Below are 21,228 nucleotides of genomic sequence, written 5' to 3'. Positions count from 1 at the left end.
TCCTTTAATTTTCTCAAAAATCAACCTCGTGCCTTATAATCTGGTGCACCTTATGTATTAATTCTTTTAATTAATTTTATGTGGTACATGGTAGGAGTGTGAAAAATATCGAAATATTAATATATTGTATCATTTAATGTGATGATACAGTGTCTAAATTGTGGGCTGTTGTATCGGTATATCACCAAGAGTACTTATTGGTATATTTTACCAAATTATTTTGTTACAGCTACAGTTTTTTGGCTTGTTTAGAGGAAGGAAACTTGTTTATTTGACATTTTCACTATTTTGATGATTAAAATGTTTGTGTTTCATATGAACTTTGCACAGATTTAGCCTTTATTTTTTACTGAACTATATCGAAGTGGATATTGTATCGAATCATAACGAATCAAAAGCTCAATGTACCTATATCTGTATCGTATCATGGCCTGGGTATAGAGATATGTATCGTATTGGCAACTTCTTAATGATACCCAGTCCTAGTACGTGGTGCTCAAAAATCTGTCAAAATGTTTTAGTAAGACTTTGGTAAACTATGAAGCCGCATCGCTTGGTGGATTGTCGGAGCATTACAGCTACTGTAGTCAGGAGCCTCGGGGAGTAAAAGGCGAAGTGTAGTTCTGCATTGACTCCACGCAAACTGCCACTGTCGCCTTGTTGCCGTCGTTTTTGATTTATGGATCTGCGTCAGAGTCTGTATGTGCCATGAAGTAATTCACCGCCACAACACGAGGAGACTAGGATTTAAACCTGGTGTTCGTGTTTACTTTCCCAGGGGTCGGCAACCTTAAATTGGAGCATATCTCCCAGAAAAGAAAATACCTGGAGCAACAACACCATTTTGACTCTAAAATGAGGATAACACTGCATATCTTTTTTTTTTTTACCTGTACGCTCTGTATAAAAGACTACCATATTTTCCAGGCTATCAGACACGCTCTTAAGCCTCCAACCCCATCAAAAAACAAATCCAGAGCATTCCATACACGAATCCACTCAGGTGTCCCAGCACGACTTCAGTAAACTACAAAGCCACACCATCCGCAGAACACACAAACACACAAACACACAAACACACACGGAGCAGACAGCGACCGCACAACGAAACACACCCACAGACACACTCATCACTCCACGCCGACGAGGAACGAAACGGAGGAACGAACCGAAAAAGCGAGTGCAATGTGCCACTTCTAGACACAACTGAACAACTGAGTCACTGTGAACACACCGACAATCCGTTGGTCCCAGACAGCACCCTCCCTACACGCCACAACTGAACAAAGCCCAGAGTCACCGTGAACGCCACAAACAAACAAAACCACTCACCCATCACACTGTTGTGTTTCCTTTAAAGTCCGGTGCGATTTATTTGTGAAAAAAGTTCGAAAATAGACCATTTAATGACAGAGCGCCTAATAGCCCAGAAAATACGGTATATATACCATTAAATTTCCTTTAAAGGTGCACTGTGTAACTTTTTAGTTGGAGGTCCATCAACTTCTTCTTTCTATGGAGATGTCATTGCTCTGCTCAAAATGTTCCACAGTGTGACATTAAACAGCTCTACTTTACATTTATTCAATTACAGATGGTTTAATAGCTCAAAAATACCTAGAAAAACATTCTAACTGTGAGGGGGGTCGCCTCTCCAAAGAGCTGACCTTTAACTTGGTCTGGTTTGGTCTTCATGAAGATAGAAAGGTTTAATGCCATACTGTGAAACATTCCTGACAAAGAAATAACATCTCCATGAAGAAAAGCGGACCCAGAGTGCACCTTTAAATTGCAATAATTATCTAAAATAACTTTGACTTCCTGTTCAAAACTGTAGGAACGGTGACAGCTCTGCCTATAGCTGCAGATCAGAGTAGAGAGGATTTATTTTGATGTATCAGGGGCAGCGTAAAACAGGAAATGTCTGAGCAATGGCCTCTTGATTGCAGAACAGAGATTACTCAAACACGCATGAATCACTCCAAACGCAACATCGAGAGGCTAAATGAGAAGGGGAAACTATTATAACGCCGTTCAAACCTCTTAAAAGTTGATTCTGCATAATATGTCTCTCCTTTAAGCATTTGCCCTTCAGTGTGAGGATCTCCGGTTCAAACCTCGTCCAAGGACATACTGTTATTATCACTAACAGGAAAGTTCCATCCCCTTGGGTAAGTACAGCAGTTTTATGTTATTGATTATGAACGGGAGGGCATCAGGCACAAAAACCTGCCAAGACATAATGCGATGTGGTTTGCTGAGGTTGCACAAAACTATTCTTGTTTGGATATATTTGCTTATAATTCCTGCATTTCTTTGACATATAGGTCAAAATATAGACTTTTTTGTGCTTGTGACAGAAAAAAAGTGAACAGAAAAGTATATTTAAAGTTGCACTGTGTAACATTTGTGGTTGGGTGTCTGCCATACAATGAAATATCCCATAAAATGTTGCTGCTTTGCTGTGAATGTTCCACAGTGGCATTATTTACATACAGTATCTACCCTCCCAGAGACAAGCAGGCAGCATTATCAGACTGAGCTACTGAATAGATCAAGTTTAATACCATAGTGTGGAACATTCCAGGTAACACAATGACATCTCCATGGAGACATGCAGGTGCATTTTCACTGTCTAGTTTATTATTTATGATTTTGTTTAGTCAGTAGTGTGGACATTAAAGGTGTATGTTTGCATAGGGACAGTGGGGAATGTCACAAACAATATTTGGGGAAGACAAAAGAGTCCCTACCAATATTTGACATTTTATTTTACTTACTTACTTTAATCTGATATTTTTCCAAACTCAATAATATTAATTGAACACATTTTAGTTCACATTTTGTTTATTAGACGTTCTGAGATGTATTCAGTGATATGACAGGGTTACACCTGCCGCTGTTTCATTAGCTGTAACAGAGTGATGTCATTAGTGGAGCCAGGAGCCTAAACTGGGGAAGCGGCAGGACAGGGCCGCACCTGAAGATGTCGACTTGAACAGACGTGAGTGAAGACGCTGCACCAAACTTTGAAACACAGCCAAAATACAGAAAATGGCCAGAACACAAAGAACTCAACTGCTCTGACTGTGTTGTTTCAGGTGATCACAGGTTTTATCGTCAATATGTCATGAATGAACCGAGTGCGTAACTATTTTCCTTCAAGGTGCACTGTGCATCTTTTTTGGAGGGTCCACTACATACTTGTCTCTGTGGAATTGTTGTTGCTTTAAACATATCCATCTAGCATTTATTCACGGGTGTTTCTATTACTCAAAAATACAGTAATTCCTTCTGTGAAGATGGCGGACTCTCCACAGATCTGAACTGTAATGCAGAGTAATGCTGAAACCTGCTTGTCTCCCTCGTGATAAACAGGTTTGATGTATACTGTGGAACATTTAAGACAAAGTAAAGGTGTATGTTTGCATAGGGACAGTGGGGACATGTCACAACCAATATTTGGGGAAGACAAAATGGTCCCAACAAATATTTGCCATTTTATTTTACTAAACACAAATATACATTTATTCTGATATTTTTCCAAACTCAGTAGTATTAACTGAACACATTTTAGTTCACATTTTGTTTATTAGACGTTCTGAGATGTTTTCAATGATATGACGACAGGGTTACACCTGCCGCTGTTTCATTAGCTGTAACAGATTGATGTCATTAGTGGAGCCAGGAGCCTAAACTGGGGAAGCGGCAGGACAGGGCCGCACCTGAAGACGGCAACTTGAACAGACGTGAGTGAAGACGCTGCACCAAACTTTGAAAAACTTTTCAAAAGGAACTTACTTGGCTTCATCTTCAATTAAACTCGTCTTATAATGAGTCGCCGTAGAAAAAGAGCGACTATCAGCACAAGTGCACCTCCCAAACAGAGCCCGACTCGTGCTCTGTGAGACCCCGACTCTACTGACAATATTCTATGGAAAAATGTACGGACATGACCTCACAAATATCTCATCACCAACAAGCAGGACAGTGGACACAAACTGAAAAATGAAACCACCTCTTATTTTGGACCTACACAGACTCTGTGTGTCTTTGGAATAAAACATATACGCAAGTTCTTATCCCATCTGACCCTTTCTTATAAAGATGTGCTGTTTGTTTTTTGCAGTGTGCATCATACCAAAAGTAAACAATATTATATCATTAATCTGTTAATCAAGTAACCTATCAGATGGTTTCATGGTTTCAAACTCTCAAATTTCCATACTAGGAAGAGACTTGGTACTCGATACAGATTCAGATACCACGGTGATAATAAAAACACTCTTTCTTTAGACAATAGAATGTGATTTTCAACATTAAACTGAACACTGAACACAACAGTTTGCTGCAGCAGAATATGAATGGTGTTCTGATTTGAATGGCGGCGCGTGCAGACGTAGCGGCCTCTTGCTCTCACAGTCGTTGTCTACGCAAGGGATAGACAGAAACTTCATTCTGATTCCTTTGTATGTCTAGTGCATGTGAAGAAATTGGCAATAAGGCTAATTTTGTACTTTGAACTTAAATCATATACTTTCTTTTCTATTCCCATGTGGTTTTATATGTGTAATCCCTCAGTGGTAGGTTCCATAGTGCTCCATGGGTGTATACTATGTACTACGTATGTGCTCTTATACTTGTTCTTACACAGCTCAAGATCATTTCAAAGCAGGGATCTCCAACTTTTTGCATCTGGTGAACTACCTTTACAAAATGAAAATGCCGGAGAGCTCCTCATTTTAGCGGTCACAAGAAATTGAGTTGATATAAGAGGGCGAGTCTTAGGCTACGTTCAGACTGCAGCCTGAAGTGACCCAAATCCAATTTTTTGGCCCCTATGTGACCTGTATCTGATCTTTTAATGACAGTCTGAATGACACAGATCCGATTTTTTCAAATATGACCCAGGCCACTTCGAAATGTGGTCCTGAAACCGATACATATCCGATCTTTTGACATGCGACTTCAGTGTGAACGGTCAAAGTGCATTCATCTGACCTACACGTTATCAACAAGACACAAAGTCACTATTCTGCGCTGAAGTAGGCGCAAATTGTTAATGAACTCCGTGTCACTGAAGTGAAGCACATCACCACTCACCACTCTTGGCTCCGTCTCCACATCCACACGTTCCTTTCAACGGACGTCGCTGCTGCTGCCCCACAAAACACCACGGCCAAAAACCTCGTCCTTCTCCTTCTCAATCTCCTCTTTAAAACAAGTAAGTTGTTCATGTTCTGGCTCCGGTACAAGAGAAACTTTAAAATCTCCAGGTGCTCAAAGCTCTCATCCATGTTTGAACAACTTCCGTAAACACAGAGCACGCTCGGTGCGGTTGACGTCGTCTTGTCTCCAGTGCACATGTGAGACACTTTCAGGCCGTTTAATGTTCACACTGGAGTCACATACAAGTGGCATTTAATTGGAAATGTGAACGACCTCGCAAAAACATCGGATTTCACCAAAAAATCGGAATTGAGCATTAAGCCCTGCAGTCTGAACGTAGACTTAGATGTTGTACAGTTAGATTTAGGGATGTAACAATAACCCAAATATCATGACATCGTATCATCAAAAGTCGTGGGCCCTCACAATATATCGAATTACAAGTCTCTTTGCTTAAATGAAGAGTTATGGTGCAGAAATAGCTAAAAAAAAAAAAAGACAGAGGGAACTACATAGACCATGATCCTTTGCTCCATTTCAGTGCAGACATAACAGTTCTAAGTACTTTTAAGTAGTTCTCTTTAGTTCTTTGGATTAAGTCTTGTCAAGGCATTTTAAGAGGAAAAAGAAGCACACTAGCCTCCACAAAATATTACAATAAATATCGTACTGTGAGATGTATATTGTGAAAATATCATACTGAGAGATTTGGATATTATTTTGGATACATCCCTAACCGTGAGCCTCTCCACCATATCGTGACCTTTCCCACGGTATCCGTGTACCGTGAGGTTCATACCGTGATGATATCGTATCATGCGACTTGGATGTCGTTACACCCCTAGTTAGATGCCTATAAAACATAAACTGTCATCCATTAATTAATGCACGAAGTTCAAATTAACACATTTTCAGTGGTAATTTCAATCAAATTTGAGTTATTCAGTTGCATACAATACGTATAATTCAGAAATTCCTTGGCAAGTGACTTGAAAGGGAGTGCTAGTAGTTCTCGAGCTACAGGTTAGAGACCCTGGTTCTTAACTTATTCAGGAAGATTCATTTCTGTCTTGTGAAAGTGACTTTTTTATTGTATCAATACCTGCTCAAATGAGTATCTAGTTTCAATGCTAGTTTTAGTAACTGACTTTCAATATTTTTGACAATCCTACTGTGCAATAGCCTGATTCATCAGCCGGTTTCACTTCGTGGAAACCATGTGACCTCACAGCATTAGGATTCATTCGCTCAACGATAGGCGAGTACTTTTTGTATTTAACCAATTGCTGCTATTTGGTCGTGATGTATGTAATGCGCCAAATCCTGTGGGAAGAAGGACAATAACGTCTTTCCCCTTGATAAAATTCACCAAACATTCTCTCTGAGCTGGAGGAAGTGTCCGGGGTGAAGGAAGTCTGGGAGTCCCTGCTTAGGCCGCTGCCCCCATGACCCGGCCACAGATAAGTGGAAGAAAATGGATGGATTATCTTTGTTCCAGCTTTAAATCCTCAATCTGGGGAATCGTTGCCGGTACTACTTCCATCTCGACGCTTTGTTTACTGTTGTGCTGTTCCACAAAACGGTCCCAGACAGGCGTGACGAGTTTGATGTCATGGCTTCACAACTCACAGCTGATTGAACCGTCTAGTGCAGGGGTGCACAATACGTCGATCCCGATCTACCAGTCGATCGCCAAGGTCATGTGGGTAGATCGCCGTGTCTTAGTACTCGTCTCTGACTCGATCGCGTTTGGACTCGGTCTTGTCTCTCACTCAACAAGTGCGATCGTATTTCATTACAACCGCTGCTGTTGTAAACTTGTAGCGGGGTGCAGGAGCATGTGGGGCATCTCAGTGCAGCCTGTGCGCTCATTTGAAACCCGCGGAGACTCTACGGCGCATCACAAACACACACGCTCCCTATGCACGGCTCGTCTGTGACAGCGTGTGCCCTCGTGTACCAGCGTGCATCACAGGGCAGGTTCAACTTCCTAAACATCCTACCTGTCCATCTGCCTCACGTCAGCACGCCGCCCCTCCAAACGTGAAGCAAAAATGAGTCTAAATTTGTGTTCCAGTGTTGGCACAAAGCAGGTCTACAGCAGAGAGCAGATCTACAGAACAGACCTACTGCCACATTTGGCTGAAGTTTGTCTAACAAAAGTGCACAAATGCATCTGTGTTTGTCACGATGTGTGTTTGGTTTGGTAAATGTGTAGAGCAGGGGTGGGAAAACTATGGCCCAGGGGCCGTATGCGGCCCTTTAAACCTTTTAATCCGTCCCATCGAACTTGAATAAATTACAATAATAAACCTTGTTGATGTTTTATTTTTCCTGCATTTCCGGCGTTTCCCAGTAGATGGAGCACTATATATACATTGAGGTGCAGCGTATTATGTTGGCCGCAATGCTTTATGGGAAAGTGTTCTTACAGGAGTCATTTTCGGGCGGCTTATTCGGACAATGAGTGAGGTAGAAGTGTTCAAGACACTGTTTCCATTTTGAGTAGGTTTAAAGTAAAGTCAAAAGACTTATGGAAGCTGTATTACGAATCTTAATGCATGGAATGTCTTGAGAGTCTGGTTTTACTGCACACGTAGGTGTTTGCGTGCGTAACATTGTGGTGTGGGCTCTGTTTCTCAATGAGATCTAACTGCTCAGGACTCACACTCACCTGTGGTGTGCAGTGGAGCAGGTCTATTTTAAGGTAACTTTTCATGTATTCTGAAACTTACACATCAAAGTTGTAGCGCGTAGTGCAGAATATGTCCTACATGAGCGTAAATACGAGTGCAATGGAGCCAGGCTCTTAACAGGTCATCTCCTGTCTCCTGTCCGGCCCTTCAGTCAAATTTTAGAACCCTATGTGGCCCCCGAGCCAAAAAGTTTGCCCACCCCTGGTGTAGAGGCTGGTAAATATCACTGCAAAACCAGAAAAGAATGCAACTCCAGTTTGGAACTTTAAAAAACAGGTTTAAAAATCTTACCTACTTCACTTTTTTCATAGTTTTGTGTAAAGTGCCAGAGGAAGTTCTCTTAAAGAAGGGGTTCTCAAACTGTGGGTGAGGGTCCAAAAAGTGTGAGCCCCCCTGGTCTAGTGTATTTTGATTCCTGATCTTGTCTCTGGAGAGAAATGAAATTGAGCAGAGGCACTAGGTGGCACCAGTCTGGCTAAATGTGTAAAGCAAACATCCATGGAAACTAACAGGTAATACCCCCCCCATTCCCACTGGCCATTTCATTCAGGATTTTGTCTAGTATTTGTATATTCTTTTTTACTTGTACATTTTTTTAACATCTACATTTATATACGTAGTTATGCCTTATTTGACATCGGCCTCTTGTTATTTCTGCTGCTTATTTATAATTTATTACACAATTTCTCTTTGTTATTATAATATATAGTGATGTGTGAGCTACTGTGTCCAAATAATTTCCCTTGTGGATCAATAAAGTTTATCTAAGTCTAAGTGTATTTGAATAAATATAAAAATAGGAATCAGTTTATTGCATAAATCCAGCCTAAAATCCATTTGACTGAGTGTGCGTGTGTATGATGAGGTGCACTCAGCAGAAAGCGCCTGTGTCAGTGTGAGTGTGAGCTGTGAGAGCAGGAAAGCCAAAGGGAGAAACGCGCTGAGTGGACACACAGCTAATCAAAGAGGTGACCATTGCACTAAACGCAATTACTCCAGCCGCGATCTGCACTCTGCCGTTAACCATTTGTGAGCTGGAGGTAAAGAATAAAAGCCCACAGGATTGTATAAGGACAGAGCTTTTCTCCTTGCGACCTCTCGTACATAACTGAGATATATTTGTATTACTAGCCTGTATTTCTTTATTTTTTTTATTTCTACTTGTAAACATACTCCTGCATTTATACAATTATGCCTTATTTGACACATTTGTGAGCTGGAGGTAAGACATAAAAGCCTGTAGGATTGTTTAAGGACAGAGCTTTTCTCCTTATGACCTCTTGTATAGTTGTATTTCTTGCCTAAATGTCTTTTTTTTTTTTTTTTTTTTTTTTTACTTGTAAACATAGGCCTGCATTTATATAATTATGACTTACTTGCACTGTTGGACAAGTTACTTTAAAACTGTAATGTGTTATTTATGACTTATTACTGCCAATTCAAAGTCATTTGTTACATTACAATATTACTGTATTTAAAATATAAGGCATTACATTACTATTGGATTACTTTTAAGTTACTCTCACCAAAACTAACTGCGAAGATGCCAGACTTCTGCGCCATATGGACTGAACCAGGACTAAACCAGAACTGAACCAGGACTAAACCAGAAATGAACCAGGACTAAACCAGAAATGAACCAGGACTAAACCAGGATGAACCAGGTCCAACCAAGAGCTGAACCAGGACTGAACCAGTACTAAACCAGGTCTAAACCAGAACTGAACTGAGGACTAAACCAGGACTAAACTAGGTCTAAACCAGGTCTAAACAAGGTCTAAATTAGGACTGAACCAGGTCTAAACCAGAACCAGGTCTAAACAAGGAGTAAACCAGGACTAATCTTGGACTAGAACTTGGAATCTAGGACCAACCCTGAGAAAACCCGTGCAAGGTGCGATCGGGCGTCAGCTGTGGTTCGCCCCGTGGAGCGTGGAGTCCTGCGCCGGTCCTTTGGCTCGCGGTCACCTGATGGTCTACACGCGCGCGTCTCCGGAGTTTCATCGCTGCTGATATCGCTGTGATTTTAGCAAATTTGTATGAACAAAAACCCACCACTTCAATCCAGGTTAAAAAAGCATTACTGACATTTGTACCAAGTCAAATATTACAATTTTATTTCCTTTAATGCCTTACATTACTGCATTATAGCAAAAAAACAATGAATTACAGTAATTTGTTACTTTTATAACTCGTTACTCCCAACACTGCTTAATTGACACTAGGAATTAGGGATGGTACAGAATCTCATGAGACAAAATTGCCGCAAGATCAGTACACACAGGAGAAAAATTATCTTGTGAGATTTTTTTCCATTTTTGTCCATTTGGATTGGACAAAAAGGGTTACAGGTTGGTGAGTTACATGTCTTACAGTTCCAAAAAGCAGTAGTAGAATGGGAAAAAAATGAATCAGATAAATAAGAAATTGTTAGGAAACTGAATCATGAAATGTGTATATTAGGAATTATGTTAAAATCTCATCTTGTCTCGTTCTTGTGCACCCAATCTCGTATCTCGTACTAAGAATGCAACACTGCAGATCTGATACTGGGAACAGATATCGGCGCCGATACTGATAATGTTGCTGGATCTGATATCGGTTTCCAAATATCGGTTCGAGTGATTCTGGTTGGACATGAACATTGATGTGATGTGACTATTTAGTAGAGCTTCAACAATATTCAACATAATATCGAATCATTCAATACTAATGTCACGATCCGATAAACATGTTCAGTCGATACACGTATCCCTCCGTGTGTGCTGTTTGTATTTTGGTCTGAAAGGAAAACAGTCCTCACAGCGTCCTCGTCAGATGCAAAAGAAAACAGCTCCATAGAGATTTGCAGCAGAAATATTAGTCCCTTTTTATTCTATGTTGATAAACCCAGGAATGACAAATATATTCACTTTTTAATCTTTTAGAATTGCTTTTGGTTTTATATCGGCTTTAATCAAATGTGCTCATCTAGGCACCCGAGACGTGACTTGCAATAAACGCAAATTGTTTTCTCAGACTCTGTTTCATAAGTTTTACTCAGAAAATGGTCTGTTGGGACATTTCTACATAGTCTGAGTGTTCAGAAAGAGGATGTTAGAGCTCGGTGTGGGTAGAAAGAGCAGGTGAGTGTGGGAGGAGCTGCTGTCTGTCTCTGCTGCTGCTGGAGACGAGGCACAGCAGCACCGACACAGGAGAGTGTGTGACGCAGCGAGACCAGAAACACACTCAGGAGGAAAAGAAAAGAAATCATCAAATCATCATCAAAAAAGGAAAAGTCTGATAAATGAACTCCCCTACAGTCTCTATTAAGAGTAGACTGGTAGGTTATAAAATATGAATTAGCCTGAGAAACTCTGTTCTTATTTTCACTGAATATAAATGCTGTAAATGACTGAACCAGTCCAGCTGTACAGTAATTGTACTGTAACATTAGTGTTAGTAATAGTATTGTGTGTACTGTGTTTCATTAATATCATAGTGTTATTATATTATACTCATTAGCAGAAAATATTACATGAGATTTTTTAGTTTTTTTTCGCATCTTAGAACATATCGAAATCAAATCGATATCGTAACCTGTGTATCGAGATACGTATCGAACTGTGGGAAAACTGTATCGTTGCATTTCTACTGTTTAGTGGCCATAATTAGCCCAAGTTGTTCTGTAGTTACTCAGGGAACTATAAGATATTTGGATCAGCTTTGTCTTATTTTATTTTACTTTAAAGAAAAAAAAAGAAGCTATTATTAGTCTCTGTACTGGTATCGGTAGATATCGGGTATCTGCTTATACTTAAAGCTGTAGTATCAGAATCGGTATTGGAACTGAAAAAGCTGGATCGGTGCGTCCTTATTTAACACTAGTCTCTAGTTATTTTTGCTACTTATTTAGAATTTATTATAATCATCTATTTTTCTTCTCTTTGTTATTAAAATATATGGTGACGTGTGTTTTTCTGGTGGAGGATCTGTCAATTGCTTTTCTCCATGTTATTGCTTTGTCTGGAATGTTTCACAATATGGCATTAAACCTTTCTGTCTTTATGGAGATCAAGTTGTTGCTCCACATACAAAATGTTGGCTGCAAACTCGGGATGATTTAGGCAGTCAAAGGTTTCCTTTTTCGTCCTTCCCGTGGATCAATCCTGCCCGTCGCCTTCACCTTTCACTATTTTTCAATTCCATTGGGAAGGGAAACAGTTTGAACAGAGGTTTGCAGTCACACATCTGATTCCCTTTTGCATTTATGGAGTTCGCAAACACATTTCTCAAGCCGTTTTCTGCTGTTAGAACATCCAACAACCACAACACAATTACAATGTCCAAATCCCAAAGCTAAAATATGACAATATCAGAACCAGAAACAAAAGTGATATGTTTCAGAAGACTAGAAAAGATCGACTTTGTCAATAGACACATCCCACTGGGAAAACAAACGGTTTGATGCTCACTTTTTCAGAAAATCCTCCGCAGTATGCATTGTGTAGTGAAGTCTGAGATTCTTGATGCGTCTATTCTCCTGGACGCATGTTAAAGGTACGCTATGTAACTTTTTGTTTGGGGATCTGTCACCTGCTTGTTTCTATGGAGATGTCATTGCTCTGCCTGGAATATTCCACAGTGTGACATTAAACAGCTCTACTTTACATTTATTCAATTACAGGTGCTCAAAAAAACCCAGAAAAACAGACATTCTAACTGTGAGCGGGGTCGCCTCTCCATAGATCTGACCTGTAACTTCTGGTTTGGTCTCCGTGAAGATAGAAAAGTTTAATGCCGTACTGTGAAACATTCCAGACAAAGCAATAACATCTCCATGAACATTTGACGGACCCTCCACCAGAAAAGTTACACAATGCACCTCAAAAATGTGAAATTTGAAGAGAATCATTTTATTAAAACATGAATCTCAAATCTAATCACAATCACAAAGCTTGTCAGAAAAATAATTATATTTCTTTCCAAAATCGTGGAGCCCTAGCATAGTCTCAGAAATTAAGCGAATTTTCAAGATTTTCACCCAAATTTCACCTTCTCTTCAAAATATTAAACATCACAACACATTGTAAGATTAATTCTAAAACTTGAAAATAAAAATAAACCGTAAAAAAACAGGATGCAAAACAAGCCAAGAAGCAAAGAAGCAATGTTCAAAAACAGCTACTGAGAATTTTCATCAAACTAATTACACAAAGATATATTAGAAGTCTTCCCACAAATGTTATATATATAGAGAGCCACATGAGCTACAATAATATCTCTCCTTTTTTCTCTATTTTTTTTTTTAAATGGACAGAAATTGACCGCAGATTCTTAGAGCAACTGACTCTTGTGAGCTTGGAGTCATGTTATAATGTTGTTACCTCCTTAAAAACAGACCTGGAGGGACCGTGTAGCATCTGTTCTTTTGAATTTCAATTAAGAATGAAAAACAATAAAACGAGAAAACAGTTTGTTCTTTCATTATTCCATTTTAGTGTCAAACAAAACAACAGATTTCGACCTCTATTTCCAATATTTAATTTCAAATAACACCGATCAAAGAACAGTCTCAGTGCCTGTTTTAATTTTGATATTTTATTCTCTCTGGTTTTGTTTGCCCTGGAAGTTCTGCTGCAGTGTCAATCACAGATCTACAATAAAAACTATTTTTATTCAAGTTCTGTGGTGTCAAACGAACAAAGTTTATCGCTGCTTCCCATTCCTCGTCATGGAGTTTAACAATGACGCGAAAGTAAACGCATCACTATAAAAAAGATCACAAGTTTGTCCACAAAATTCCAACGATTTGTCCGGTCCAAGTCCTTCTCGCAGCAAAACTTCTGGGGCAAATAAACAAAATATCCAAACTGAAACAGGCACCAAGACTGTTTTTTGATTGATGTTATGTGAAATTAACTTTTTCTGGTAAAGGGTCTGTCAAATGTTCATGGAGATGTTATTGCTTTGTCTGGAATGTTTCACAGTACGGCATTAAACTTTTCTATCTTCACGGAGACCAAACCAGAAGTTACAGGTCAGATCTATGGAGAGGCGACCCCGCTAACAGTTAGAATGTCTGTTTTTCTAGGTGTTTTTGAGCACCTGTAATTGAATAAACGTAAAGTAGAGCTGTTTAATATTCACACTGTGGAATATTCCAGGCAGAACAACGACATCTCCATAAAGAAAAGCAGGTGACAGATCCCCAAACAAAAAGTTACATAGCGTACCTTTAACATGCGTCCAGGAGAATTGACAAATAGACTGAAATATGTTTGTTTGTTTTGGTTTGACACTGAAGCAGAAGAATGAAATAACAAACTGTTTTCCCATTTTATTGTTTTTTGTTCTTAATTGAAATTTAAAAGAACAATGGTACACGGACTCTGGAGTTGTGTTTTGTTTCATTCACGCACGTTTGAGTAACCCTTTATTATAAGTCTGTCTACATCACTAAAGCTCCAAATGGCTACGTTCAGACTGCAGGGCTTAACGCTCAATTTGGATTTTTTTGTGAAATCTAATGTTTTTGCGAGGTCATTCACATGTCCAATTAAATGTGACTTGTATGTGACTCCAGTGTGAACATTAAATGGCTTGTGCACTGGAGACACGACGACGTCAACCACAGAGAGCGTGCTCTGTGTTTACAGAAGTTGTCCAAACATGGACGCAGCATTGAGCATCTGGAGATTTTAAAGTTCCTCTCGTACCGGAGCCACAACATGAACAACTTACTTGTTTTAAGGAGGAGGACGAGGTTTTTGGCCGTGGCGTATTGTGGGACAGCGGCAGCAACGTCCGTTGAAATGAACGTGTGGATGTGGAGACGTAGCCAAGAGTGGTGAGTGGTGATGTGCTTTGCTTCAGTGACACGGAGTTCATTAACAATTTTCACCTACTTCAGCGCAGAATAGTGACGTTTGTGGCTTGTTGATAACGTGTAGGTGGATGAATGCACTTTGGCCGTTCACACTGAAGTCACATGTCAAAAGATCAGATATGTATCAGTTTCAGGAGCACATATCCAAGTGTCCTGGGTCACATTTGAAAAAATCGGATCTGTGTCGTTCAGACTGACATTAAAAGACAAGATACAGGTCACATAGGGGCCAAAAAATCGGATTTGGGTCACAGTCTGAACGCAGCCAATGCTCTGTTCCACCTTGTGATGTCATGAAGTGATAGCTTTCAAGTTAATAGCTACATTTTAGCTTTAGTTCAGTAGAGATGGGCAATTCCAGGGATGAAATTATCCAAATGATTCTAGTGAAGGTGTGTGGAGTTTAAAAACACAATGTATTACCACATGACATCACAAGGTGGAACACTGCGTCTCCAGTCTGAGAGAAGAACTCAGCCTGAATATGTGCAGGGTTTGTGTGTTAAACATGTGAAGGAAACAAAACACAAGTCCAGGTCTGTTTGTGATGAGGAAACATTCGAACATAGATCAGGAAATAGCGTCATATGAGCCCTTTAAGTTAAAATGTGATAAGAAAACAAGTTTCTTTTTGGTTAATATTAAAGTAGGACCATTTCAACACTTTAATCAATGCAATAATGCTTTCATTTGCTCACAAATTCTGTGAATTGCACAAAAATTCTAAATAATTATTCTAAAAAAAAAAAGCCCACTAGCCAAGAAAAGACTATTATGGTTTTAAAAGCATTGGTCTTAACATTGTCCATGCGTAATTTCACCTTATAACATTTTATATTTTTGTTATCCTTTCTCCAGAGGAATATGAATGCAATTTTATGTGAAAAAAATGAGTATTAGGCTATCAAAGTTGAAAATACACGTCTAAAATGCTAGCCTTTTAATAGTATTGCACAGATCTCCATATATTCACCAATTCGGCCTATGAGAGTTAATTTCCAAATACAACACTGCACCATAGCGTCTCAACCTCCTGACATCTCCATACTTCCCATCATGCATTTATACCCCCCTCTGAAACCCACAATCCAAGCCCGCGCTCCTTACCTGGCAGCCGGGGGAGGTAATGGCCACTCTCCCCGTAGCTGACAGCCGACGGCGGGGTGAAATTCCTGCAGTAGTCCGCCGTGCTGTGGGGGTGATGGTGGTGGTGGTGGTGGTGGTAGTACGTTGCATCCCCGGTCTTCAGCTGCAGCGCCATCATTGCACTCTCCTCCCCGACTGACAACTTCTCCTACTGCTCCAAAAACCGGGCGAGGAGCGGGGATGCGGGGAGGGAGGGCTGCCTTCACGCCATAGGACCGCTACCTGCTCCGGGGGGGTGGACCAAAACGCATTCCCAATCACAATTACGCACGAAATCGCTCAAACCCTTCGCTAATTCTCACGAAATATACATTCTATACACCAAACTATCACCGTAACGTTTCTTGGCTGCGTTTTTGCGCGTGTAATCCAGTAATTACGCTGGTTTTACGCACGCCCCCCCTCTTGCCGCGTTGGTACGGTCCGTTTCTAAAGTCACAGCATTGCATGGGTGGCAATCATGACACATGGAATAAATATGTTGCACCTCGATCGCGCCCGCGGATTGCCCAAGTCCGGCCCGCGTGTCACCCGCTGGCCACGCGCATGTTTGGGCAGCCGGTAGCAGGCGGCACCGGGGGGACTGGGGGGGACTGGGGCTCTGGTAAACCGAGGAGCGCGCTGAAAAGATGCGAGCAGCGACAATTAGTGGCAATAAGTGGCCACTGAGTGAAGAGGCAGTGTCAGATGTGATTCATGGAGCTATTAGGATAATTAACAAGAGGTGGGGCCCTATTGCATTTAGACACATACGTTCTAGTTTTAATGAGAACGTAGTTAAAGCCCTAGTATGTAACTTTTTGGCCACACACACTTAAATATAAGCATATTTTTTTCATCGTGTGTGAGTGTGTTTATTGCGCTCAAAAATGTAGAAAAACTCGTGTCCTTACTGAGCAGGCTTGCATCTCCACAAACCTGAATTTTATTTGACCTCCTGGTTGTTTCCATGGAAATGTTGTTCGTTTGGGTATAGCTTAATATACCACAGAATATGACATAAACACATCTGTCCCTTTGGAGAATGTTCCAAAGTGTGGTTTTAAATTTCTATTTCCATGGAAACATGCAGTTTACTTTAGACCCCCACACATTTTATGGTAAGAGAATACGTCACCTTTTTGTCTCCATGGAGATAATATTTCTTTATCTGGAATGTTCCACAATATGGCTTTGAACTGATCTATTTTGGATGTATTCAGTTACAGATGTCTGTTGTTGTTGTTGTTGTTGTTGTTTACCATGGCAAAAGGAAAAATTCAATTTGTCAACTGGACTAAATTTTGATGTGGTTGAATACATTTTGCAGCTCATTCAGGCTGCTTCTTCGGTTCTGGTCAGACGCTGGTGGATAATTCCTTATATCTGCCTGAAGGGAGAAGCTAACTACACTGAAACTACTCCAGAACTTTGACCAGAACTGAAGAAGCAGCTTGAAATGAGCTGTGAAATGTATTCAACCACATAAAACTTTAGTCCAGTTGACAAATTTAATTTCTTCTTTTGCCATGGATTCTACCTGGACGGCTGAGGGATTTTACACACGGTAATACTTTGAAAAACATTCTTACTGTGAGCAGGGGAGCCTCTCCACAGATCTGACCTGTAACTTGGACTGACAGCGTAACCTGGCAAGGCAGTAGCATCTCAGTGGAGACAAGAAGGTGTCAGACCCTCCACCCGAAAAGTTTCATCGTGCAGCTTTAAAAAATGCTCTGGGCTCTAACTGATGATGGTGAACAGAGTATCAAATTACAAAGCTAAATTCTCACACCAATATGGTTTATAATGAAAATTCTACAAAAAGCTGATTAAAAATAACAAATTGAACACATGGATACATGGAGATTGGGACGTTAGGACTTTGCCTATGTACATTTCCAAAGAGCCTAATACAAAGTGACGTTTCTGCACTTCTTTCTGTAATACATTCATTTCATATTTCCTTGTCAAATTTAAAGACACATTTTAGAACATTTCTGTCAGAATGTCAATAACTTTTCTGGTGACACTGAACATATCTAAGGATACAAAAGGTTGATGGACCCCACTCCAGAAAAGTTACACAGCAGACCTTCAATAATGAGCCAATTAGTCCAAGTCCCAGCCTGGTCTTAATTATGTCCCTGGCGTCACATTTATCCAACCACACGAGAACATTAACTGGATCTGATTGTCTGTTTGCCATTTGAACCTGATGACAGCAGACGACCTGGATGACAACTTTATAAACACATTTATGAGAAACTCTATCCATAATGGATTATATAATCGCCCTGTGGACTCTCATAGCCTTGACTGTGATGCAGTGAGTTCAATGAATGTGGATGTGAAGTAATCGCTATTAAATATTTAGAGTTGGCGCTCGTATATTACAAAGCATAAAACTGCATACATACACCACACATTACTGAATAAAAGATGGATTTTGTTACAGTGCTTGGAGCTTGCTGGAAGAGGTTTAGTGATGAGGAGGAGGGGTGGAAGAAGGACTCAGTTTTGTTATTGAAGTAGAAGTACAGTAAAAGTTTTGTCACTGAAGTAAAAGCAAAAAATACTCAAGTAAAACCAAAGTATGACCAGTGTTGGGAAGGAGACTTTTGAAATGTATTCCCCTACAGATTACAGATTACATACACCAAAATGTAGTTTGTAACGTAATCCATTAATTTACTTAAAGTGAGTAACGTAATCTGAATACTTTGGATTACTTGATATTGTCATTCTTTTTTAAACTACATGAATGTAGCAAACACATCCTGAAAATTCTTGTTTGTTCTCTTCAAATTGTCTGAGCCCAAGTTTCCATGAACAGACATTTGTTTGCTGTAGAGAAGCAAAACCTAGGATATTTTAACATGAGATATATTGTTTTGTCTGCTAAAAGACAATATAAAGCTCAGTCTTTCCTTAAGCAGATAAAAAATATTATTGATAGAGAAATTATTTTTATATGAGATCACTGCTGCCTTAAATTATGTCCACCTACTGTTAATGTCATGTTGTTTAGACCTGGTTTAGACCTGGTTTAGTCCTGGTTTAGTCCTGCCTTTAGATCTGGTTTAGTCCTAGTTTAGATGTGTCTGAGTCCTGGTTTTGTCCTGGTTTTAGACCTGGTTTAGTTCTAGTTTAGACCTGATTTTAGTCTTGGTTTTAGTCCTGGTTTAGTCCTGGTTTTAGTCCCGGTTTTAGTCCTGGTTTAGCCCAAAATGTGAAAACTGGAAAATACCACCCTGTAATCCATTTATCTCAACAAAGTAACTGTAATCCAATTACCACTCACTGAAACAGTAACTGTAACTGAATACATCTACTCATAATTTGTACTCTGATTACATAATGCCGGTACATGTAATCCGTTACTCCCCCCAACACTGAGTATGACTTAAGTAAAAGTATCAAAGTACTGTATTTAAAGGGTTAAAAGTAAAAGTATTTCATGCAGATTTTGAGATCTTAAAAAGGTTTCAAACTCAATGATTTTTGGTAAAGATTTGTGGTGAATTTTGTTCAACAGAAACAACTGAATCAAACTTTTTATTCTAGCTGTTTTGATTTTATTTGTTATATTTTTGTTTGCTCAGATTATAAATATATTAAAAATAACCCCTCAGTCTTTTCAGCAGGTCTCAAACTATAAGAAAAAGTACTTTAACTTTTCAGTTCTGTAAAAAAAATTGTAGTGGAGTAAAGTACAGATACTGCTCCCACATATCATGAAGTAAAAGTAAAAAAATCCACTTAAGCAAAACAATATCTAGGTAAGTTAAAATGACTTAAATTAAGAACATTTGACTTTATTTGAGTAGATTCAACTCAAGTAAAATGATCTACCAATGGAATAAATATGTTTTCATGCAACATTAATTCAAGCAACATTCGATTTTGTTTATTGTCATTGGAAAATGTTTATATTTTTCTTATTTTAAGTGTAACAAGATGTATTTTCAGATTTTAAGTACAAAAAGTCTTGTTCCACTGGCAGATCATTTTACTTGTCAAGTGAAATAGACTCAAATCATGTTAAAACTTTCTTACTTCAAGTCAGCTTAACTCGACTAGATTTAATTTTTTGCAGCATAGTAACTTTACTACTTTTATTTTGTTCTGTTCCTCCACTTGTGATGAGTGAAGCACCTGTTGGTGTGTTTTGGTAAAGGAGGAGATGGAGAGGCTGAGGAGGAGAAGGAGGAGGAGGAGGTGGTGGTGGTAACGTTATAGTCCTGAAATAGAAGCTTCGATGACCCTCTCGGTGACACATATTAAACATTTTGTCCCTTTGAGGTCAACGGAAAAGCTGGCTATGAGATATCCAAATCTGCATTGTGTAAGTAAAATGATGTAATTCTCTGGACCAGCCTGACAAACCGAGCGTGCCTGAGAAGAGCCGTGATGACTGACCACATGAATCAATCACACTCTCCAGGATACACATGACACACAAGACTCTGGTCTTTGTGCCAGTTTTTACTTCATGACGACAGGCCAAGACGCCTATAGGGTGACCAGAGTTTCAAAATCAAAAACTGGGCCACCGTCAGTTCAGGCTTGATAGTAATAAAATAGTGAAAAGAGCACATACACTTTTCTAGTGGAGGGTCTGCCACCTGCTTGTCTCCATGGAAATGTTTTGCTTTGTCTCAAGGGCGTAGGTTTGGTCTCAGCTTTGTTGGGGACCCCATGAAATCATCTGATAAGTTACTTGATTTGAATTATATAATATTGTTTACTTTTTGTATGATGCACACTGCAAAAACCAAGCTGCACATCTTTAGGGTCAAATTAGACAAGAAGTTGCGCATATGTTTTATGAATTCTTCCCAAAAAATTCTTCCCAAAAACACACAGAGTCTGGGCAGGTCCAAAATAAGTGATTGTCCTTCTTAAATGATTCTTTAGTGGATAACAGTGATGTGAAAATCACATTCTGTTGTCTAAAGAAAGAGTGTTTTTATTATCACCGTGGTATCTGAATCTGTATCGAGTACCAAGTCTCTTCCTAGTATGGAAATTGAGTTTGAAACCATGAAACCATCTGATACTTGATTAACAGATTAATGATATAATATTGTTTACTTTTGGTATGATGCACACTGCAAAAAACAAACAGCACATCTTTATAAGAAAGGGTCAAATGGGATAAGAACTTGCGTATATGTTTTATTCCAAAAACACACAGAGTCTGGGCAGGTCCAAAATAAGTGAGAGGTGGTTTCATTTTTCAGTTTGTGTCCACTGTCCTTCTAAGATGATTGTTTAGCAGAAAACAGCGATGTAGAAGTTTATAGCAGATTTCTCTTTGTTTGTTGATGATGAGATATTTGTGAGGTTATGTCCGTACATTTTTCC

At 39.5% G+C, this 21,228-nt stretch overlaps 2 protein-coding genes across 2 annotated transcripts in view; one reads left to right on the top strand and one right to left on the bottom strand.

The window, feature by feature from the left end:
• The window catches only part of zmat3 (zinc finger, matrin-type 3), a 65,111-nt gene extending 49,110 nt beyond the window's left edge, over positions 1-16,001 (bottom strand). The window contains exon 1 of the mRNA XM_055164753.1: positions 15,841-16,001. Coding sequence (XP_055020728.1) covers positions 15,841-15,997 — 157 coding nt within the window. The 5' untranslated portion in view covers positions 15,998-16,001. The remainder of the gene's footprint in view (positions 1-15,840) is intronic.
• LOC110160467 (phosphatidylinositol 4,5-bisphosphate 3-kinase catalytic subunit alpha isoform-like) overlaps positions 2,033-21,228 on the top strand; it is an 86,673-nt gene continuing 67,477 nt past the window's right edge. The window contains exon 1 of the mRNA XM_020925112.2: positions 2,033-2,171. The gene's annotated coding sequence lies outside the window, so the exon portion shown is untranslated. The remainder of the gene's footprint in view (positions 2,172-21,228) is intronic.

This window comes from Boleophthalmus pectinirostris, unplaced genomic scaffold, assembly GCF_026225935.1.
Source record: "Boleophthalmus pectinirostris isolate CB_2022bp ecotype Guang Dong unplaced genomic scaffold, ASM2622593v1 HiC_scaffold_7, whole genome shotgun sequence".
NCBI lineage: Eukaryota > Metazoa > Chordata > Actinopteri > Gobiiformes > Gobiidae > Boleophthalmus > Boleophthalmus pectinirostris.
The sequence above is the reverse complement of the archived record's forward strand: the minus strand, read 5'-3'. Positions and strand labels throughout refer to the sequence as shown.